This window comes from Cyprinus carpio, chromosome B2, assembly GCF_018340385.1.
Source record: "Cyprinus carpio isolate SPL01 chromosome B2, ASM1834038v1, whole genome shotgun sequence".
Lineage (NCBI taxonomy): Eukaryota > Metazoa > Chordata > Actinopteri > Cypriniformes > Cyprinidae > Cyprinus > Cyprinus carpio.
The window spans coordinates 21447554-21472629 of record NC_056598.1 but is presented as its reverse complement, the minus strand read 5'-3'; the positions used below and the strand labels follow the sequence as shown (position 1 = coordinate 21472629).

At 36.3% G+C, this 25076-nt stretch overlaps 1 protein-coding gene across 2 annotated transcripts; it reads left to right on the top strand.

The window, feature by feature from the left end:
• The first annotated feature begins 3906 nt into the window (after positions 1-3906).
• On the top strand, positions 3907-22182 carry LOC109056906 (GTP-binding protein Di-Ras1). Of its 2 annotated transcripts, none has more exons than XM_019074093.2 (2): positions 3907-4100; positions 18676-22180. In XM_019074093.2, exon 2 carries the CDS (start codon positions 18711-18713, stop codon positions 19305-19307), a length of 597 nt encoding a protein of 198 aa, XP_018929638.1. In that variant the 5' UTR covers positions 3907-4100; positions 18676-18710; the 3' UTR covers positions 19308-22180. The 2 variants fall into 2 exon arrangements, with proteins under 2 accessions (XP_018929638.1, XP_042574532.1); XM_042718598.1 differs by lacking the exon at positions 3907-4100 and adding an exon at positions 8358-8542 and having other exon boundaries at positions 18676-22182.
• The last annotated feature ends 2894 nt before the right edge of the window (positions 22183-25076 follow it).

Below are 25076 nucleotides of genomic sequence, written 5' to 3'. Positions count from 1 at the left end.
CTAATTAAGGGTAACGAGTCAAAGGAGATGTTGTGAGAGATTAAGAATGATAAATATAGGGGCTGATTTTGTAGACTGCTGTTTGGGCCGTTGTTGTATTGTGGGTTTAGGTTAGAAAATGAGACCCAAAAAATGCGACAAGTTGGTTGACTAAAACACCAGGTACAATTTTAGCTTCATATGGTCTTTGTTTTTATAACTCTACACCGTCCTTGATTTTTATAGATCCAGTTTTAGCCTTGCTATGAATAACTCTGTATTAGCAGTGTAATATTAAACAGAGTTAGGGTATCAAAGCACTACATGGGTATGAGAAAACAGTATAATATTTCCCTTTGGCTGTTAAACTATTATGCAACAAAGCTGTAATGTTAATCAGTTTTTTCCATAGTAGACAAAGAAATATGAAGCCATTTAACACCCTTTCAGAGAAGACTTCTTATACTTCCTCAAGCTGCAAGTTTCTGTAAAAGAAAACAGGCCATTGCTTCATCAGTCATTCTTTATAACAGGGAAATCTTGGAAGCAGTAATCAACAGATAATATGTGTACTTTTGCTCTTTTTATTACACCTGTCACAAGTCTCACATGAGACTTCATTGTCAGTTGTGAATGATTAATGTTGATAAGAATTTACTATGTGACATTTGTGGAGCCTGAATTGTCCAGTCTTGAAATAATTTATGCAATTTATTAAGAGTCTCATTAAAATAAACCTCTAATAAACTTTGGTTTTGATGTGTATATTGTAAAAGCGTGTAATGTGAGTGGTTATTTTGGTCATTTGATGTTCTAATTGATGAAACAACACTGAATCTGTGCACCATTTCCCTTTAAATTCAACATACCGTAAATATTTGCAGTGCTTGAAATAATATTTTTTTCATACTGTACATTAGAAAGAAGCTCAGAATACATATGTTGTTACCCTGGACTACAAAACCAGTCATAAGGGTCAGTATCTTCAAAGCTTCCCGTTGATGTATTGTTTCTTAGGATATGACAATATTTGGCTGAGATATTACTATTTGAAAATTTGGAATCTGATGGTGCAAAAAAAAAATTACAGGCTAAAAAATGCTGGGTTAAATACAACTCAGCACTGGGTAAAATATAGACAAACCCAGCGACTGGGTTGTTTTCAACCAACAGTTGGGTTAAATGTTTAACCCAACCTTCTGCACTCTCAGAAAAAAAAGGTACAAAAGCTGTCACTGGGGCGGTATCTTTTCAAAAGGTGCACCTTTGTACCTAAACAGTCCATATTGGTACCTTAAAGGTACATATTAGTACCTAAAGTGTACAGATAAGTACCTAAAAGGTACAAAAGTGTATCTTTTGAAAAGGTGCTGCCCCAGTGACAGCTTTTGTACCTTTTTTTCTGAGAGTGTGGGCATTAACCCAACCGCTGGGTCAAAACAACCCAATTGCTGGGTTTCTCCATATTTTACCCAGCATTTTTTAGAGTATAGAAAATTTACAAAATATCTTCATTGAGCATGATCTTTACTTAATATTTTAATGATTTTTGGCATAAGAGAAACATCATTTGACTCATACAATGTATTGTTGGCTATTGCTACAAATATACCAGTACTACTTATGACTGATCCAGGGTCACAAATGTCCAGGGTAATATACACTTTTAGAAAAAAGTTTCCAGGGGTGTTATCCTTTCAAATGTACTAATATGTAATATTTGAAATACTAATTTGTGAGGCAAATAGACTGCAGAGATGTTGCTTTAATATCTTTTTACCAGCTTTGTACCTTTTTAGAGTGTATGCATTTGGATATTAATATGCAAGACTACAGTATATGTGCAAATACAGAGGTCAAGTATCTGCCATGACACAGAGTGTGTACAGTGTTTAATTAGGCAATGACACTAAGTATATGCAATATTAGTTCAAGGAAGACAACAGCTGTAATGCAAGTGGGAGTTCAAGTGTACCACTGGGACTCCAAGCAAGAAGTAAACAAGGGTGTGAATGATTGTTTAATCATGTTAAAAGCGGAGGTCTAGTGGAACAGCGTTCTCAGGTTACCTTTTAATTGTAAGAGGACTGTGTAAATGGTAGTGGAGATGGCATTCTCAGTGCACCTGTTACAGCAGCAAGCAAACTATGCGTTCACTGAGATGTGAGCCATTGTAATAATGTTGAAGCATTTTATTCATTTACACAACACTTTGCTTTTTTTTAAGAGCAGGATCAGCATTGGCAAGGGATAATCGAAATGGAGAAAGTTCCACAACATCTTTAAGTAAAAGTATTAATGTATACATAGTGTTGTCTCTACTCTGTTTCTTAATATAATATCTATCCGTTTTTGACAATGTAGTACTGATTCTAACAGGAAGAGGGAGACAAACTGTACCACTGATTTAATGTGACATCTGATGTAATCTGTCAAGACCAAGAATTAATCAGAAACTTAAATTAGTAAATCACATTGTACTGTAGAGAGAAACTTAAATGCATAAAAAATATCTTTTGCCACTGTAGAATATCCTAAATGTAAATGTCTGAATACCTTATTATGAGGTGACTAATATCCACATGCTGTTTGCGGCCTGGCCTCCTGCTTCCTGCAAGCTATTATCAAACTACACCCCAGCCTGTCTATTGTGATTATATTTGGTTGTCTGCCGCCTCCATCTCTCCACACAAAAAGAGTATGCATGTTTAATGAACCCCCAGTGTTAGTTTATTCAGATTTAATGCTTACTGAGTTTACTTGGTGAGGTCTTTGTTTGATACTGTGTAATTTTGCTGTCTGATACCAATAACTGTTAAGTATTATACACAATATTCTGTCAGATACTTTTACGGGAATGTGCAATGTGAAAGATTATTGTATAAAACTTAGATTATGATGCGCCACCCTTCCCAGGTCTAGCTGCATGCCAGACGAAAAAAATGGAATTGCCGCAAGGAACTCCATTATCACCATTATCCGCTAAGACATCAGCACAAAGATTGAATCTGTGACAGGGACTAACATTCTTCTATCTGCCTTGTTAGCAACAGCCAAAGCACCTCCAGGCTTAGAGAGAAGGTGCACAAAACACTGTAAAAATTAAAATGTACTTGAGACACCATTTGGGGATCCCTTAGATTTTTTTTCACACTGCCTGGGCCTTCTGGAATACCTCTATTTAAGACACTTAAAATGTATATTGAAATATCTTGAATACACAGAATTTGAGGCACCTTTAAAGTGGTTCTGCTATAGTTGCAGTCTGAGGAACCTCAATGCTTTTTCAGTTTTCTTTTCATTTTGACATGCTGTATTAAAAAAATTAAACCTTAAGTACCTTATTTTTTTTAAATGTTGTTTTTATTTTTTAAATGTTTGTTTAAATGCATTTTTAAGTGTATTTTAAAGTTATTTTAAAATTAATTCATTTTAAATGTTTATTTAGAATGTATGCTTATTTATAAAAAGTTTATTTAGATTTAGGGTTTATTAACATGTCTTTTTAAATGTAATCATTAACATTTTTAACGTATTTAAATTTATTTAAAAATGTTATTACATTTATTTTTTAAATATATATTTATTTAAATGTTTTTAAATGTATTTATTTAAATGCAATCATTTAAAATTATTTGCATTTTTATACATTTTATATTTACATTTTTATATTTGGGCTTTTTTGTTATGAAACATCTAAAATTTTGAGTTTCAGTGCTTTAAATGTCAAATAATTTTAGATTTGTACTGAATTTTAGGAGTAGTTTGTAGAGAGACTGCACTGTATTGGTAGGTGCTTCTGTTACTTTGTCCACCTCCTGTAGGCAATATGTTAAAAATCTCCCACCTTCTATCTGAAGCAAGTGGAGATTCTGAGGAGGAGGGTGTGTGTGTGTGTGTGTGTGTGTGTGTGTGTGTGTGTGTGTGTGTGTGTGTGTGTGTGTGTGTGTGAGTGAGTGCGATACAGAGAGAGGGAGAGAGAGGACTGCCGTTGAGATTGGACTCTATCACGTTTTCATTATTAGTCTAAAATGCTTTAGTACCGTGCTTATTAGCGCAGGCTGCCATTCATCTGTCCTGTCAGTCAAAGAGATCAGTCACGCGGGATACGTTAAGTTCAGGTAGGTGAGACGAATCGCGCGCCGATGTATGAAATCAATTCATTTATGTAGTGCCTTGGGTATATTGTGTCTTTTTATTTTTATTTTTAATTTTTTTTTTTTTTATAGAGCACAGCATAAGCAACCCGGACAAGCGTTACACAGATTTCAGTTAGACTTTGACTGCTGAATACTTGCAGCATTTTCTGTTTTGTGTGTAAATCGTTAGCTGCACTGACCATAACTGTCATGATGGCATTTGCTGTAACAACAAATAGTAACCAAAACGAAAAAATACTGAACACGATTCTACATAAAAGCTGGCTTTACGTAGCATATACAGGCATGTGAATCGCCGCACCACCAGTGCTATGGAGAGTCGCTTCTTTATGAATGAAACGGGCTGCGTATGATATGGTGGTGCTGAACTCATAGTTTACTCCTGTGTGTGTCCAACATTCGGCCCCATGATGATATAAAATGTGTAAGATACACTGGTGCAAACTGCCTGCAGTCTTGGGGATTTCCATTTACAACACCCACTACTTCTACAAAACATAATAATCATCAACAATTTATTAATAAACTACGAGTGTGTGCGACAAACAGTAAACCAGCAGCATCAGCCATCCATTTAAATGGAAATATATGTAGCCTATATTCATGTCACTTTGCATCATTAAAAAGGCCTTTTTTGGATGACTAAACAGCTGAATGTATAGCAATAGTGGGCTAAAGAGTCTGATTTGGTTGTGCAATGTGAACATTGAGAAAGAGGATCCGCGCGCTGCTGACGTCCTCTTGGGTGCATTAGTATAATAATATATCATTGTATAGAGCCAATGCATGACCCTCATGGCAGTCTTGTTGCGGAAGATGATGCAGCAGGCTGCGCTCATAATGGAATCTAATACAGCAATTTATATGGAGACTAATTCACAGACGTGCATCAGTTTTTAGTATTGCACCAGAGGCAATAATAGAATGCTGGAACGAGCTGAATGAGAAAGGGGCGAAGCACTTTCCCAGTAGCCTATGCTTTTATTAGTAATAGAAGTTGTAATAGTAGTAATGTTTAAAGCTTTTTAGACATCCTCACCTCATCTGGCCTATAATGGGATTTGAAGGTGCACTCAGTCATTATGTGCTAATTAAAAAGTTTTGCAGATAAATAAGATGTACATTTGAAAAATGTGAGTTATAAAGGTTATGTACAGTAACGTGTGATGACAACTTAAGTCGTAGGCCTAGAAAAAAAAAGAGTTTAAAATGGAGGGGGTCGTCCCTCATGGATACTTCCATGTTGACATCACATGACCTGTCCTATCATGCAATAGAGTGCAACGGTTGGGATATGGTTGTAAAACTGATTATTTCTCCATAGGGAAAATGGTTTTAACAATATCATATACACCTTTAAAGACAGACTTGCTGTGATCTCAAAGGTTGTTAACTGATGGTCTATTATATTGTTAAAGTCATTTTTTTTCCTTGTCAGAGAATGATTGTGTGTGGTATGAGACCATACAAAAATAAAGGAAAGGAACAAAAGACATGGTGCAAAGCATCAGAAATTCACGAACTTAATGCATCCTTGCCAGTAGATGTCACTATAAAGCATAAAAACTGTTGTAACTATTGGGACAAATAAGAGATGAACAAAAGTTTAGGATATACCCCGGGGTTCCTCAAATTTGGACCCCAAGATCCACTTTCCTGGAGAGCTTAGCTCCAACCTGGATTAGACACACTTACCTGGAACTTTGTAGAAAACTTTGAAGGCAAGCCTGCAACCTTTACCTAAAAAAGCATAACATCTAATGCTGATGCTTCTGCTTTGGCAGTGCGTACCACAGGCCGTTTTTTTTTAATGGATGTCAATTGAGGAGAGGCTTCACTACACTTAAAAAACAGCTTTTTAGAGTGAACAGCTAATCTTTTAATAATTTGACAGACAATTACACTTTCTCCAATAGTAAATAATACACACAATCTCATCTCCTAATAGTAAGACAATCTAGTCTGTTTGTAGTAATCCTGAAGACCATGATTAGATTGTTCAGGTGTGTTTGATTGGGTTTGGAACTAAACTCTGTTAGAAAGTTGATCTTGATGTCCAGAGTTGAGGACCCCTGATGTATCCGAAATCTCCCCCTCATTCACTATTCCCTACATTACTCCACTAATATAGTTTTCTTAATGAGTCAATGACAAATAAATTAGGACACTGAGTGCACCAGAGGTGCTTTGGACACCATCTTCTTGCAAAATACAAGATTTCATTTGGCAGCGCTTTCATGCACAGGGGTTCTCAACTCTTGCCCTCGATGTCCACTTCTAGAGTTTAGCTCCAACCTTGATCAAACATAATTCCTGTAACTTTCTAATAATCCTGAAGACCTTTATTGCCCCAGCTTTAGTGGCTAGCTGTTGAGTGTACATTGGTTCCACCTTTGAGTTGCATTGTGGGATTAAATGAGTGCACTTTATGTCCCCTCAAATAGCATGATAAGGGTATAGGGTACTGAGTGCACCTTTAAGAGTGTATTATTGTATTGAGGGGGTCAGGTGTTATCCTGGTGAGTCTACTTTATATTAGGCCTGTTCTTTTCTCTTAGAAATCTATAGTGACAGATTGGTCTCTGCTGCTCCTAAAAACCCGAGACAGCCCTGCAAGAGCTTATAGTGAGCAGGCCAATTAAGAGCACAGCCTGGGCCTGGATTGCAGTTTGACAAGATGTTTTCTTCTTTTAGTCCACTACTATGAGGCTTTGCTTCTGTGTGCACTCCTTGACAGATGCAGAATTTATAACCAAGAAAACTAATGTTACTTAGTTGCCACAACCTCCTGTGTGATTTAAACAAGGAAATGAATGGTTGTTTTCAGAGCAAACCGTAATATAGACTAGAAATTAGGGGAGAAACAATACATCAATACGGATCAATCAAATGACTAACAATATGATGTAATGATGCAACGCTTAAAAAAAAATACATTTTACTGAGTTGTAATCAAATATTTGACAAGTTTTCACTTTATTCTTTAAATGCTTTTTTTAATGTATATATATATATATATATATATATATATATATATATATATATATATATATATATATATATATATATATATAAATGCTTTTTTTTTTTTTCAACAACTGGAGTGGATACTAGATTTGCAAATTTTACAGACTGAATGATATCATTATGTTTTTATATTAATCAAAAAAACTTAAGTATATTTTTTTGTGTGAATGTCCCAGTTAGGATACTGGGTTTTGCAATTTTACGGGAGTTTAATTAAATATTCATGTTATATTTTAGGTATATTGGTGAGTTATGTAACTGGTTGTGTAAAAAAGTCACATAATATTAATTATATCAGTCTTTACCCCTGAATCTAATCAAAACGCAAATGTATCGCAGCATGTTTTGAGGTATCAGCAAATATCACTTTCTAAAAGAATCAATGTCAGATCATATCATCTGATTTACACCTCATGTTAAGAAATCTGTCTAAATCTGTGTTAACCAATTTGTTCTTTAAATATATTAAAAGTTTACCTGGAAGACAGATGTAGCTCAAAGGGGAGAGATCAAGCCATGTGACTGTTTCACTCTCATAAAGACTGCAATTATCCTTGAAATTTCTGAAATGCTTATGATGAATTTAATAAGCATGCTAATTTGAGATTAACTGATTAAGTATAAACTCATACACATTTACCACCCACTTAACCTCCCCAGTTAAACCGAGAAAATCCCTGCCTAGAGAGCTACAATGTTATTAACAATTAATTCGAGGTGTAGCAGCTAATGGAGAAAAGGTACTAAGCAACCGGACTAGCCTGCAGCCACAGGCATGTTCAAGTTCTCGGGCAGCAAACCTCCAGTCATTTGCAAATGATAGTAAATCAATCAAGATTATTTGTGGAATACAATCCATGCATTTGATTAAGCTCCTTACACCCTAAGGCATTGTAATGGCTGAGCATAATGTTTAAATGTGAATCTCAGTATTAAGGTTTTAAGATACAGGTTTTCTGCCAGTGCGTAGGCCAGTATAAGGGATCAACCACAAAAAACAAACAAAAAACAAACAAACAAACAAACAAACACACCATCTCAAGATAAACTGCAGTTTACAGTGGTCTTTATCTAGTTCAAAAAGTCTGACATAATCTCTGAGCTAATATATCAGACCTTCATGCACTCTGTCCCTCAGATCCGGCCTTGTATCACAGGAGCTTTGCTTTGTGGCATGGATGCATGCTGGGAGTTTTAAATCCTTTGAATTGGGTCACTGGAAGCACATCCAGCAGGGAGATGAGGTAAAGCGCGATGATTAGCCTCTAAGCCCAGTCCACAGAGGAGCAATCTGTTTGACGGACTGATCGACAAGAGCAAGAGAGATGTTTCTTTCAATGCTGGCAGGGACACAGTAAAACTGCAGAACACTTATGGTAAGGTAAAACGCAACAGAGCAATTAGCAATTCAGCTGAAGCTGTCATGTATAGTCATTTGTTCTGAGTTCATGAGGTTGGAGAGTACCATTATGGTGTCAGGTATATTGTTAACTTGTATTTGACTTCGTTGATAGTTGCTTGCTGTTACTTTTAAGTGATTTTAATGATTACCATCTTTCTGTCTTGTGCAGAACTGTTTTATGCATATTAAAATCCTTTATTATTATTATGGTTCACCCAAAAACAGAAAATTCTGTGATTATTTACTTGCCCGTATGTCGTTCTTGTATGACTTTCTTTCCTCTGTGTAATACAAATATATATATATATAAATGTTTTGTTTTGTCCATACAATGAATGCTGGTTACAGTGTTATTTTAAACTTTATTGACTATTGAATTGTATAAACAAAAATAGTTGACAGATTACAGAATTAAAATTTTTAGGTGCACTATTCCTTTGAAATCTAGCATGTCAAGTGTTTATTAAATATGCTCTATAAGGTTAATTTTGTTGTCAGTATATGGATTAATTATGTTTTTTGACATATTTGGAAATTGGTATTGTATTAAAAAACTCCCATAATTAATTAATAGAATTAACTGACTACTGTGAAGGCAAATGTGTTAGATTTAGTCAGGCCAGTATTTATTTACAACTCTGTTTTACAGCATTTTCTCATGCCCCTGCACAGCTGAATGAGTGAGTCTAATCCAGCAATATATGGCACCGAGAGATGGCAGATGGTATATGGGGTATTTATAGGCTTTAGCCCTGCTCCCCTTATGAGTCCAAATTTTTAACTGCTACTGTAAACACTATAATACATAAGCACACATCTGTGGCATAAAGACCCAGCAGTGATTTCTTGACAATAATAACTTTATAGAGTGATGTGTATTTTGCATTTAAATGAAAGATTTAAACAGATAAATCACCTTAAAATGAAAATTTTGTCACTATTTATACACCCTTGTGTCATTCCAAATATTTTTTTTTTTTTGTGAAACACAAAGATGCAATACTGTTTTTCCCCCACCACAGAATAAAAAACGACAAAAATAATTGCAGAGTTTTATTTCAAAATTCTGACTCTGATATCTAACAGTTAAGACTTATCTTTTCAGAACTGCATGATCACAATTACCTTTTTAATTTTTTAAAATACAAAAAACAAACAAATAAACAAACAGAACTGTAATATGTACATTCAGAATTCATAGAAGAAAAGTCAAGGACGAGGATGAATAAATGATGGCAGAATTTTCATTTATGGGTGAACTGTCCCTTTAAATTCTTTGTATTCAGTTAAATAATCTCTTCTAAATTAAATTTCTTCATTATTGCAGTGCATCTGGATATTATATCTGAACAGCAACCAAAGAAACACTTATATACATACTCATCGATCTGTTTTCCCTCTTGTTGTTTAACTTGGTTATTGTTTAGAAATATCAGTTTTGATCACAGTTACAAAACCCCTTCTGCTTAGTTTTTATTTGCACCACAAGAAATAGATAATGACATAATATTAAGTCATGCACTTAATGGCACCAAGGCTATTTTTCCATTTCCGTACCCCTCCCTCTTCCTATTCGTCCCACTCTCCCTTTCCCTTTCAGTCTGCACATCCAGTAACCAACACTTATACACAAGTTTGATTTCCCAGAACACTGACATTGGTCTCAGACTCAGTGTGAACACAAAAGTGTGCATGCAGATGCCTCTCTATCTCCTGTCAGGTCTTTAGTATGCAGTAAAGCGAGGCATATCTGATTCCCACAGAATAAGAGTAATTTCTGAACCAAAAATCCTTTTTTCTTTAGTAGAATATACGTATCCATGGGGATATGACAATGGAACTGCCATTTATGGCAGAGTGAAAGCCTGGTTTGACTGATAAAGAGAAAGCAGCTCTTTAGAGAGTGTATTATGCTGCAAAGCTTCTCTCTCAGATTAGAGCAGACTTGGGCTAATGGACTCGGTGTGATGGTTGTCCTGTGGAACCCAGTGCAGTGATTCACTTTAAAGGGCTGTTCACATGTTTCAAAAACAGCTAGATGCATCTATCTGTCATTCTATTGCTGTCTATCTGTCTGTCTGTCTGTCTGTCTATCTATCTACACTGAAAACAAGTGTGAAAACAAAATTTTTACTCAGAAATTTCTAGAAACGAAGAATCTGCAAGTTGAAAAATGAATTAAAAGTTACATTTTTTCAAGTAGAAAAACTGAAATCTATCTGTCTACACAGTATGAATTTCTTTTACAGTTTTCTCATTCAGTTTGGCCCGCTTTCTGAAACACTCTTAACATTCTCTAAACTGTAAGTGCAATTGTCACTTGTTACCTCACAATTCTACTGCATGTCTAATAAATGTAGTAACTCACCCAAAATATTTAATTATTGCTTCAAAAACTAGTTAGTGTGCACTGATATTTTTAGATACAGAATTCAACTATAGGAAACAGTTTACAGGAAAAAGTCAGTGGTTGATTGTAAAGATTATAATGTGACATTTAGAAGTGAATGTATGTGATTTGAAATTTGATAATAATAATAATAATAATTCATACAAATTTAATGACATCAGTTAAGAAAGATGCTTTTTGTATCTAGAAAGCGTAGTCACAGCATCTCACAAAAGGAGGTCAAACTTGACCTATTGCCCAGACCGAATGTCAGTTTATTGAAATAGCTCCAAAATAATTATTTAGCTATTAGTAAACATTATCCAGCGATGCCTATGTGATATCAGCATAAAAGGAAAGTTGTTCAAAACAACAGCAAATTATTACATATTGATTCAAGACTACAAAGAACTTTTAATTTGTTTGGAATAACATGCACCAATGATTCGCTCACAATAAGCTCGGAAAGCAAATAGGGTCATTTGTCCATATACTGTTGTTTCCGACTTTTGTATGCATGGTCCTGGAGTGTGTGGTTTGCAAACAGAACCGCCAGCATACTGAGCTCGCACTTCTATTTATTGTGATTGTTTAAGATTATGTGGCACAGCGCCTGTGTGCTATTCAGCAAACATTACCTTTCGAATCCTAACGTCTGAGTGATATATTCCACATTCACTTCAGTAAAAGCAAGGTCATTCCCAAATCTGGCAGCATCAGCACATTGCTGTGAGAGAGCTTGGGAGAACCTTGAATGAGGGACATGCATTATAATCTCTCCTCGTGCCAAACTTAATCTATAATAGAGTTTGGCTGGAGTAGCGAGACGCTGTAACAGCATTAATAAGCTCACCGGCTCTCTGGCCCTTCCGCGAAGGACTTATAGAATAGATAACACAGCACTCTAAGGGAGACTGACATCAATCACAGCACAGAAACAAGTGTGACACCTTAAGAGGGGCGAGAGGGGGGCACTAGCCTGTCAGAGGCCTGAAATCCGCAGACACTAGCATTGATCAAAGGCTCAGTGTCCTCTGCTCATTGATTTGACAGCGTGCAGAGTGTGAGAAAGAGGGGGAGAGGCACCAGGGCTTCTCTCAGATGAGAGCTTGACTTCTGTTGGGATTGGTGCACCCTGCCAAGCATGTCACTGCACTTTAAGCCCTGAGTGCAAGTAGCCTGGTGTCACAATGCTGGATGAAAATATGATGCAAGCTAGCTTTGAAAGACATCGTTGGCTTCACATAGTTTTTTTTTTTTTTTTCGAACCTTGATGTCATTTTTCTGACAAAAAAAGTCTCCACTTTTCACTCTCCAACTTTCAAAACACTGTATTTTGCATTAATATCTTTATGAAACCTTGCACTTGCAGAATTTACAAATAACTCATGAATTACCATATGAACATTCATTTAGATCACCCATACACAAGATATAGATTCACTGTGTAGTTGTTTGTCCAATCATTTAAACTGTGGTACAAATTATGCAGTGCATTTTTTTTTCATCAGACAATGAAGTTTCCAAAAGGGTTGGTGCAGTGGAAAGGTTCCATAGATGTTAAAGGAATAATTCATCCAAAAATGAAAATTTGCTGAAAATTTATATACACTTTAGGCCATCCAAGATGTAAATGATTTTTTTTCCCATTGTAACAGACTTTGAGGAATTTAGAAATACATCACTTGCTCACAACTGGATCCTCTATAAGTGAATGGGTGCCATCAGAATGAGAGTACAAACAGCTGATAAAAGTATCGCAATAATTTACAAGTAATGCATGATTCCGGTCCAACAATTAACATTTTGTGAAGTAAAAAGTTGTGTGTTTGTAGTAAAATATGAGTTCTCTATTCATAATATTTCTTTCTGCAATGACAAAGTTGTTTTGTCTGAATCAGGTGAGAAATATACACACATCAAGCACTGTTTAGTGAAAGCAATCCAGAATAGTTTTAAATAAATATGTTGGGGAATTTTGATGTGAGAGGACAACAGGGGTTGGGCATTTTCACTGGGGGAAGCATTATTGTAGGATTATGGACTATTTTAACCAGAAGCAACTGTTTAAAGTTCAAATGTCTTAATTATGGACTTGTTTATTAGAAACACTCACCTTGAACTTCACAAGATGTAAATTGAGGGAATGGAGTCATGTGGATTACTTGGGGATTATTGTTTTTATCAGCTGTTTGGACTCTCATTTTGACGGCACCCATTCACTGGAGAGGATCCATAGGTGAGCAAGTGATGTAATGCTAAATTTCTCCAAAATGTACATTTTTTGGGTGAAATATTAGATGCCAATTAAAGAGCCTTTATTTTTATAAGTGTGCACATACATCACTTTAAAAAGACTAGTATAGGGAATACCACAGACACAGTAAATCATTGAAATAAAAGGCCAAAATTAACAGTACTAATGAAATAAACAATCACAACAGCTCTGATTCAAGCTATAATCAGCTTAAGTTTTGAGACAAATAATGTCTGTCATGTCTGCCATCACATGTGATGCAAGTTTAGCAGAAACTTTGACAGAACTGTGGTTGTTTCATTGGAGGTGTCTTTCAGTATCCCTCATCTGTTGGTGTGAAATTGAGGTATTGATTACTGAAGTTGAAATCGGTGTAAAGCCTGGAAATTGTGTTCTTGCTTGCTTCTGCCTAATCTATACACAATTCGATGTGTGTTCTATGTTTGTGGTTCTCTGACACCGATGGATATGGTCTGTGTCTTGGCTAAATTATTCATGCAAACATTAAATTGCACATATAAAAGTGTATTTTAAAAAGTCTAAAACCTCTTTTACTTTCAGACTGATACATAGCGTGTCAATCTGAATGCTAGTGTGCTCAGGAGCAGAAAACGGTTTAGAATTATTGTTTTGGCTCTGAGGCAATAAATAATGCACTGCTATAAACTGCAGCGAAAGCAAGAGAGTGTCTGAGGGCAAAGCAGATACATTATGATGAGTTGCATTGTGATTTCATAATAGCATGATGGATGACAAGGCTCATGTCTCTTTCTTCAGAAAAGCCACTTGAGTCCTGTCTAGAAGCAAAACATCTCTAAATGTGTTTGTGGATCATACCTGTAATTTTGAATTTGATAAATATCCAGCAAATAAATTATGATCATGTTAAATGTTTAAAGCATAATGTATTAAACAGGATATGTGAAGTGCTTCCGGTCACTAGCAATTTTTCTGTATATACTGAATATACTGAATATGTATGACATGACATATTCACAGCCAGTTAGAATAATGTAATGTTTAATTTACAATTATTTTAATTTATTTATTTATTTATTTATTTATTTATTATTATTTTTTTTTTTTTTTTTTGAGGAGTGAGGTTTCATAGTGGACATGGCTACTTGTTGTGAGAAATAGAACCAAGCATTCATCAGCATGTTTGGTGATTGATGACATTTTTTTTGCTTGTCAATCATTCCTGTCCTGTGTGTCATGCTTAACAATGTACTTTAGCATTTTACAATGTGATTTTAGGGGTCACAAATGGATGCTAGAGGAATTGGAGGATGTATTTTTGGAAAAACATTCATGATTTTTTTTTAGGCTTAAGAAATAATAAAACAAATATTTGTCTATGCCACGGTTATGATCTGTATTGGTTTAGCTTTCTGTGTCTCCATTTCCTGCCTAGTTAGTTTCCATGGTTTTTGATCAATTAGCTCCACACCTATTTCTGTTCCTGTGTTCTCCCCGATCCCTTTGTCTGCTGTCATTTGGATTTGTGTTTGGTTGTGCCCTTTCTCTCCTGTGGATTATTAAAAGAACTATTTTGTTATACTCCTTCGTCGTGCGCTTTGATTTGCACACCAGACCGTGACAGAATAGCAGATCGAGTGTAGCGGCGTTTTTCCTTCTTTTTTGTTTAGTTTTTCCTCTTTCCCGGAATGGCAATCCCAGCAGTCCTACTCCTGTGCCTGGAGCAACAGGACCGTTTGCTGGAGGACCATACTAGGGACTTTTTCGATCTGGTGTGCCTTACAGACTTCCCTGACCGCTTGCTTTGTGTATTCTATCACACCAGCCTGAGCAAGCAGTGTAAGGCACGTCTGCCAGCGAACGGTCCCAAAGAGGATTTCACGGAGTTACTGCCTGAGCCCACTGCAGACAGAGAGCCTGAGCCCGCCACGACAGAGCCGATCATCGCCATGGAGCCTGAGCCTCTAGCACCGTCTGACCAAGGGATTGGAGGGAAGCCCCGCCCACACACCCGCCGCTGAGGGTGAGCTGCAACTGGTCACTGGACTATACTATGAGGAACTTATGGACATTTTCCAGATGGATTTAATAGATTGGTTTGGGGAGGCATTACCCAGTTCTCCTGTGTCTCTGCTGCTTCCGCCCAGCTCAAGTCATCCTGTATTTCCTCCCAGCCTTCCTCTCCCACCTCCTCTTAAACCAGCCAGTTCCTTCAGCTTCCATCTCCACTGGTGCCTGTCAGTCCCTCAGCTCACCATCAGTCATCGCCATCTGGGCGCTCTGATCCGCCTCGGGACTTCCAGTCTCCAGCTCTGCCTTGGCATGAGGATCCCCTGTCTCAGCCTACAGCCTCCAAGCCCTGGACTCCACCTCGGTCCTTCGACCCATCGGCTCCACCTTGGCTCTTAGCTTCCTTGTCTCCACCATGGCCCGTCATCCCTCCAGCTCCGCCTTGGTCAGTCGTCGACCATCCGCCGCCTTGGGACTCCACTCCTCTGGCTTTGCCTCATCACTCCATCCCTCTGGCTCTGTCAGGCTCCTCCTTCCCTTCGACTTCGCCTCCATCCTCAGTTGCTATGGCTCCACCGTGGTCTTCTGGATCCCCGCCTCCGTCTCGGTCGCCTGAGCCACCAGCTCAGCCTTGGCCCTCCGGATCCTCAGTGTCACCCTGGCTCTCCGTCTGCTCGGCTCCATCCTGGGCTCCTCCACCATCGGCTCTTTCTCCACCATGGCTCCTCCTGCCGTTGACTCCACCATGGGCTTCTATCCTGGCTGGCCTCTGGAGTTCCATTTGGCTCCTCCTGCTCCAGGCTCCTCCTTCCATCCACTCCGCCCTGGCCATATGGAATATGCTGCTTGTCAATTGCCTGCCCCTTGCCTGCCCCACGCCCGCCTCCTGAACCCCCACCCTCCCTCCTCTGTTGGACTATTTCTGTCAGTGTGAGGACGCACTGTTCCGGGAGGGGGCAAACTGTCACGGTTATGATCTGTTTTGGTTTAGTTTTCTGTGTCTCCATTATCCTGTCTAGTTAGTTTCCATGGCACAGCACTGAATCAGCATTGCTGAAGGTCTCGAATGACATTCTGCTGTCTATCGATTCTGGGTCTTCTGCCATCCTGATTCTTTTAGATTTGAGTGCCGCATTTGACACTATCGACCACGACATTCTTTTAAATCGTCTTCAGTGCGTTGTTGGAGTCCAGGGCCAAGCTTTGCAGTGGTTCACCTCATACCTAAAGGGGAGAACTTTCTCTGTGAATATCGGGTCATTCACTTCTCCCACCATGCCTATTCAATGCGGTGTTCCGCAGGGATCCATTCTTGGCCCTCTTTTATTCTCCCTCTACATGCTCCCTTTAGGCTCAATATTCCGGAAATATAACATAAATTATCACTGTTACACTGACGACCTTCAATTATATCTTCCAATCAAATATGCCAACGACCTTTCCTTAGACCGTCTGTTCTCATGTCTAAATGAAGTTAAATCCTGGATGTCAAATAACTCACTGCAACTAAATGAAAATAAAACCGAAGTGCTTCTACTGGGTCCTGCTGCTACCAACAACTCTGTCAAAACACAGTTAGGTTTTTTTAAGTAATAATTTGCACAATCATGCCAAAAATCTTGGTGTCTACTTTGACCCTCTTTTTTTCAGTTTGACAAGCACATAAATGTAGTTGTGAAGAGTAGCTTTTTCCAACTTAGATCTGTAGCAAAAGTAAAACACTTTCTTTCTAGAAAAGACCTTGAAGTAGTGATTCATGCACTAATTTCCTCTCGACTAGACTACTGCAATTCGCTCTATATTGGTCTACCTCAATCTACACTTTCCCGTTTACAGATGGTTCAAAACTCGGCAGCAAGATTGCTGACAGGAACTAGAAAAAGAGACCATATCTCCCCTGTCCTTGCCTCATTGCATTGGCTTCCCATAAAATTTAGAATAGATTTTAAGATTCTTCTTTTTGCATACAAAGCATTGCATAACTCGGCCCCGGATTACATTTCTGATCTTGTAAAACCTTACACAGCTGTTAGGCAATTAAGATCTGGAGATCAGTTACTACTTTTATCGGTTCCTCGTTCTCGCTGCAAATCAAAAGGTGATCGAGCTTTCTCTGTAGCTGCCCCAAAGCTCTGGAATGGTCTACCCTTGAGTATTAGGGCTTCTCCATCACTGGATGTTTTTAAAACTAGCTTAAAGACATATTTTTATACCTTAGCTTTTGAGTGATACTGTTTATGTATTTATATTATTTTATTCTTTTTATGTATATATAGTTGGTGTTTTATGTATAATTTGTCTGTTGTATATGATATTTGCTTATATCTCCACTCTTTTCTATTTTAAATCATGTTTTACTGTAAAGCACTTTGGATCAGCTACAGTTGTGTTAAATTTGTGCTATATAAATAAACTTTGACTTGACTTGACTTGATGGTTTTTGATTAATTAGCTCCACACCTGTTTCTATTCCTCTCGATTACGTTCACTGTTTATAAGTCCTGTGTTCTCCCCTGATTCCTTAGTCTGCTATCATTTGGATTTGTGTTTGGTTGTGCCCTTTCTCTTCTGTGGATTATTAAAATAACTATTTGTTTTGCACACCAGACCGTGACAGATTAGTTTTGTGGAAAAATAAAAACTTTGTCTGTTTTACTAGCTAAAGGGGAAAACTGTTATGAATATTTTCAATACATATTTTAAATGTCTATTGGGGGAGGGGGGCAAAAAAGTAAAAAAGGCAACCAAAAAAGCAAGTGCATGATAAAAGTTTTACTGAGGATTTTTTTAAAGTAAATATTTTGACAAAAAAAAAGAAAGTTTAAAAAGAATAAAAAAAATTAGTTTGGCAATATAATACAGTACAATTGTTGTCAAATATGTTATATTTATATTATATATGAAGAGTTCAGATGCAAAAGCCTCTAGGTGCCATCTGAAATTGTCTTATAAATTAAAATTAGCATTTTTCTCAGGCTCCTATGTTTATGTTCATTTATTTCACTTTAATGTCAGTGAAAAGAACCTATTCATTGCCATTAAAGTGAAATTATTGAACCTACAAACAGCCGTCTAAGAAAAATGCTCATTTTAGAAGAAAATTTCAAACTGCACTTAGAGGCTTCTGCATCTGAACTCTTCATATTTTGAATATGAATCAAATTAATTAATCTTAAAATAAATGGGTACATTAAAATATATAGTCTTTAGGAAGAGGGTCCATATACACTGTAAAAAATTATTTGGAAGTGATGCTTGGAGTGTATTTTACATTTCAGTTTTTCAACTAAAATATTTCAGGTTGTATTCAATTAACTTGTTACTTGCTATTAATTTAACTCTAATTTCTGAGTAAAAACTGATTCTACACCAAAATTATTTGAGGGGTATATTTGGTGGTACTTGGAATCAAAATGTTCGAAAGCCCCTGTACAATACACAATCATCTAAATGTTTTTTTTCCCTCTATTAGGTCTAGAAAGAGAGTGGAGCAACTGAAGGCCCAAGATGCCCGAGCAGAGCAACGACTACCGTGTGGTGGTGTTTGGAGCAGGGGGTGTGGGGAAGAGCTCCCTGGTGCTCCGTTTTGTGAAAGGCACTTTCCGGGACACCTACATCCCGACGGTGGAGGACACGTACCGACAAGTGATCAGCTGTGACAAGAGCGTCTGCACCCTGCAGATCACAGACACAACCGGCAGCCACCAGTTTCCTGCCATGCAGCGTCTGTCCATCTCCAAGGGGCATGCATTCATCCTGGTCTACTCCATCACTAGTAAGCAATCCCTGGAAGAATTAAAGCCCATATACCAGCAGATTCTTGCTATCAAAGGCAACGTAGAGAACATCCCCATCATGCTTGTGGGAAACAAGAGTGATGAGACTCAACGGGAAGTCAAGACCGAGGACGGAGAGGCCCAGTCCAAGATCTGGAAGTGTGCTTTCATGGAGACCTCGGCTAAGACTAACCACAATGTCACTGAGCTTTTCCAGGAGCTTCTCAACTTGGAGAAGAAGAGGAACATGAGTTTGAACATCGATGGCAAACGTTCTGGGAAGCAAAGCAGGGCTGACAAGCTGAAGGGGAAATGCAGCATCATGTAGAGCGCTTGTTAGAGACATGGTGAGATAAAGCGGAGAGATCGAGTGATAAAATAACAAAGGAAAGGAACTGAGGAGGGAAAAATGAATGGAGATGGTGTTACTTGACATTTCATGCCTATTTCTGATAACAAGGATTTTACGCTGACATCTCAAATTTCATCCTTCACCACAGTCTTTTGCCTTAACAAGCACTGGCCTGTTCATATTGCCTTGTCTGTTTCTATTACAGAAATCTCTCACATCTGAGAAAAATTGAGACAGCAATCACTTGCTAAACAGCCCTTTTTGAGTTCATGATGCAAATATTTTTATTAAATAAAGCAGCCAGGCTTTATATCGGCCTTGAGATGGTATCCAGACATAGGACTTTGCATAATGACAACTAAACTTTTGTTTTGTATGTTTATCAAATGTTAAGCAAGTAGCATCAGTATGAGATTATATAACAGTTGCGTATACAGTATACAGGTTGTGTAGAATCCACTTTTATTTGTTGTCCTCAAAACATTTTGCATGTCCTTATATCTTAAAAAATACCAACCAATAATTAAGACAATGATTTTGTTAAACATTAGCAAAATACCAGAGAAACATAGAATGCTTTGTAAAATTATTACCTGCAATGACATCAAGGCAGATCAAAAATCTGAAACCATATACACTTCATATTTCATGCAGATGCACACATGCTTATGTAATCATCATCGCCACCATCTCTGGTGTTCAGCTGCTCAAGATTGAAACACTTTTGGCCTCCCTAGTAATTTAGAGTGAGACAGAATCTCTATCTTATTTTTTATGTTTCTCAAGATGAACTGCTCATATTTTATAACTGTATAACTGAGACTATAACAAATGTAGTCAATCAGGAAATGAATGCATTTGCAGGAGGTGCATTTTGGCAGCAAAAATAAATTGAGGAAGCAAGTCATCTACCCTAGATATAGAGACTAAAGTAAACATCCAAGAGTATATATAATATGGCCACCTGAAGTTATAAGAGTTTTAGGATAAAGAAACCAAATATGTAATGTTTAAACATTTCAAATGTTTTCCAGAATTAGCCATTTTTATTTATATCACAGTACCAGACATTACAGGAGTTTTTGGATTGAAACAATTCAGTTTTTGTGTTCTCAGTGACCCTTATAGGAACACCACCAACCTGTTTCAGTTTCGGTAAGAGAATGCAATCACACTGCAAATCAGCCTTTGACAAAATAAATCTCTTGCTTCAAAGGGCCTTGATTGTATAGCATTATATTTTTATCCAACCAGCTGATTGCCTTTGTACACCATTGTGAGAAATGTTTTCAGGTTGTGCATTACAGATCTGACAACATTGTTTATCCATGTTATGCTGGTTTGCTAGTTTTTGAACAGGGTACACCAGAAATGAGTAGAAAAAGAAAGCTTTACACAACAACATTTCAGAAAACTAATACAACTAAGACAGAATTCATATGGTTTATCTTGTTAGACTTGTAAATGAAGCAATTTTGGTGACATATTATAATCCTGTGGTAAAAAGTGACTTATTAAAAAGAAGTATATTAAACACTCAGATATGAATGATAACATTTCACACAATTATTTTGGCGCAGGTAGAAAACTAGCATTATAAATAAGTAGAAGAGTATTATATCCCAACCCCTGTATACAGAAGCTATAATATATACTAATGATATACTGTGACAAGCATTGCAATAGAACAGAAGACAATATCATCAGTCATATATAGTTTCTGGTTTGCTGTCAGTTAATATTATGACTCAGCCTCTGATTGATTTATATGATTAATATTTTAATATTAGTTCCCTGGATGCCCCACCAACACATTCATCCCCTTAAAATGGTGCTATAATTTACCACCTCCGTACTGGTGACAGCAGTTCTGCTCTGCATGGTTTATGCAATCATATCAGGATAAAAATCCCCTCTTTTATCACTCTGCAGAGTTTTGCTGATTTATGGCTTTGTAATTTGCTAAATTCAGAACAACGCCTCATCCATCTATCGTGACTGTATTCGAATCCATTATACCTGAATCTACGTGTCCAATCTCTATAAAGCCCACTCCACTGGTGTATGAGTCACACTGCTGATACCATCAAACATTGCAAGCAGCAAGAGAGGAAAACTGCAGAGCGTCTTGCATTTTACATGCATGGGAAGTCTGCGCTATCTGTAGAGTGTCCTTTTGGTTGACTTGCTTCCGCAATGCCAATGCCCATCAGTTCTGTGTATAAAATAATAATTACATATCATGCACATTTTATTGTAAATATTTGTAAATTGTATGTAAAGAATATGACCCTGTAAAGAAATCATCACTGACTCTTGTTGGATGAACCTACAGACATGGACACAATTCCATTGAAAGCTCTTCATGTGTTTGGTTGGAATCCTAGGGGGCTTTTGTGTACATCTGGATTATCTTCATGCATTTTTCAATTGGTATCTTAAATCTGGTTTACACAGTGAGCACTTTAAATGCCTAAGGGTAATGGAATGTACTGTGAAACGTATGTAAATGACGACCTCTATTTCATAATTCGAATTACGCATGGTCTCACTTGATGTTTAGCCAGCATGAAGGCAAGCAACAAAACTGTGAAGTGACTTTTCAACTCTGCATTTTATTATTTTCTTTTTTGTTCAATATTTTACTAAAGTGTTTTCTTTTTTATTATTATAGCTATTAGCTATTAATGTGTATGATATGTCCTTTAGCAATAGTCTTCCTAAGACGTGGTATGCTGTGATCACGCATCCCAAATAAAGGAAAATAAGTACTAATATATATGTATAGATATACCTGCAAATATTCTCTAATAAATCTGCAAATTGATTTTTATAATAAAAAAATTAAAGCAAAAAATCTGTCTGTTTTCCCCCTCAAAACATCTGATTGTAGCCCCATGAGCTCAACCTGGTTTCCATGGCAACATAACTAGGAACACTACACTTTCGGCTGACCCAGGTGTGGATACTCCAATACACAAATGATGTAATTTACAAAGCAGTAATGCATAAAAGCACATTCAGTAAAGCATCAACTGTGCTGCACGCAGGGTTTTATGGGACAAAGCAGACTGAATAGTTGATGTAAAGCTATCTGAAAGAGAACTAGATGTCTAGTAAGTGCTGCAGAAGAGCTTGAAAACCATGATATTAAGGCAAAAGATGGCTAATTTAAGAAACTAAAAATGTAGAGACAGGTTTTCTTTTGTTCAACTGACAATTTTTATATAGGTACCAAATGTCCAGTTACAATGATATATATATATATAGAGAGAGATACAATGCATATAATAAATAACAATAACACACATATATAATGATTGATTTTTAAATTATATTTTATATTACATTATTTTTATATATATTTTATATATATTTATTTATATTAATCATTTATTTATATTAATTATATTTATGATAATTCCAAATGTGTGTGATTACAATGATATGTAAGAGAAATACATGATGATTATATAAATACAATACATATTATAAATAATAATAACACACATACGATGATTATAATTTTTTATTAGTATTAATGTTATATTATTTTTATATATATTTTAATTATTTTTATTATTTGCTTATATTCATTATATATTTATATTAATTATATTAATATTGATTCCAATTGTCCAGTGCTTACAGTGATATAAGATAAATATATAATGATTATTTGAGAAATACAATAATGTATAATAAATATAATAAATAATAATAACACACAAATATATAATGATTAAAATGTTTAATTATATGTTTTATATAGGATATATTTTTTATATGAAATACAATGCATATAATTAATAATAATAATACACACACACATAATGGTTAAAATATTTTAATTATATTTTATGTATATTTTAATTATATTTATTACTTATTTATATTCATTATATATATATAATATTTATTATATTTATATTAATTCCAAATGTCCAGTGGTAACAATGATATATAAAAGAAATACATGTTGATGAGAAACACAATGCATAAAATAAACAATAAATAAATGATATGCATACAATGGATATAATATATATATATATATATACCTTACTAACAATCAAATGGAGACTGTGAAGGGGAAAAACTTAAGAAACAAATTTACAGTCTTTTATTGTATGGGTACAAACCCTTTTAACCCAGACTTGTACACTCTGAATTGCTCATTTCTGTCCTGTTCTAAAGATTTGAATTATCTAATGCCTTTGTATCTCATTTAGGCAAGGAGGGAGCTGAAATATGGCAGGTTGGATCAGGAGCTTCACTATAATGTTTTGAGAATCAAATCATTGGAACAAAAGCACAGAACAAAACATGGCTGCTGGGAAACCTGCATGAATCAATTCTCCTGTGACTGTGATCCACTGCTTCATTCTCTTTTCTCTCTCTTTCTCTCTTTGCCCCCCACCTCCCAACAACTGCACCACCTCATTCCTTTCTCAGCAGTATTGCAGTTTCCATGCAGACTGTTAGATTGACCGCTGCTATCAGAGAGAGAGGAGAGCAGAGAGAACTGTGACTTCAAAGCATGAGGAAATTATACAGAAAATACCATGCCATCAGCGAAATTTCATGTTCCAGAGGACATAACGCTAATGCAGTAAAAGTATTTTCCACCCCCATTTACTATAAATACATCACACTGTAAAAATATGGCAACTGTGCTGTGCCAAGTCAAATGTTAGCACAAATCATTTGGGACCATTGCGAATCCAAAGGCACAATTGAGAATCCTGGGGCTCCTAAGGGAGGCTGTGAAGTGAGGCAGAAAGAAGAGACAAATCGTCCGCACAGTCCTTGAATAAAAGAGTAGAGTGTCTCAAAGCAAATGAATAGAGGTAAACATCTTTAACATTTACAAGCACAAAACTCTTAGGTCAGTTTTTATGTATTTCATAATTCTTTTTAATTTTAAAGTGCATGTGGCTTAGAAAACAGGTACAAACTCAAACCTACTTTCTGTTCGTCTGTTTGGACAGTGAATGGATATCAAACTCCCACTCTGCTTAAAAAGGTATTATGTTAGATTAACAGTCCACTAGACTGTTAGCTGCCTCACTAAATAATAACTATGTCTTTATAACCGCCACAGGGCACAGACTACTCTTAAACTGTCCTGCAGTTTTAAAAGATTTGAAAGGCCCATTTCAGATGAGAACCGGAGGGTTTTATGATTAAGGCTGGCTCACTCTGATCTGGTGCCAAGTGCCAAATTTGCCTGGAGGTGCAGATCCACCTATAGCATCTAACTCATACCTAGGGCTTACTCAAAGAAGCAGAACACATCCCGCTAAAGCCTGTATTTGCAGTTGTGTATGCAAAAATAATACCAAATAGAATAGCACAGTGGAACTACATTGAGAGAAGATGTATGAATTTCTTCTGTGAAACAAACAAAAAACAAACAAGCAAAGATATTTTGAGAAATGTTTTTGGGAAATCATGGAATGGAAGTCAATGGTAACCAGAACTGTGTGGTTACCAACATTCTTTAAGAATACCTTTTTTTTAATATATATATATATATATTCTGCAGAAGCAAGTCATACAGGTTTGGAAGGACATGAAGTTGAGTAAAAGATGACAGAATTTCTATTTACAATGCCACCAAGTGGTATCTTTTAAATCTGTGTTTTTATCTAATATTACATTTTAATTTATAATTATCTATTTTTATGTTGTTACTAGCACTTAATTAATAATTTCTAGTAAGTTATCCAATAGTATAATATT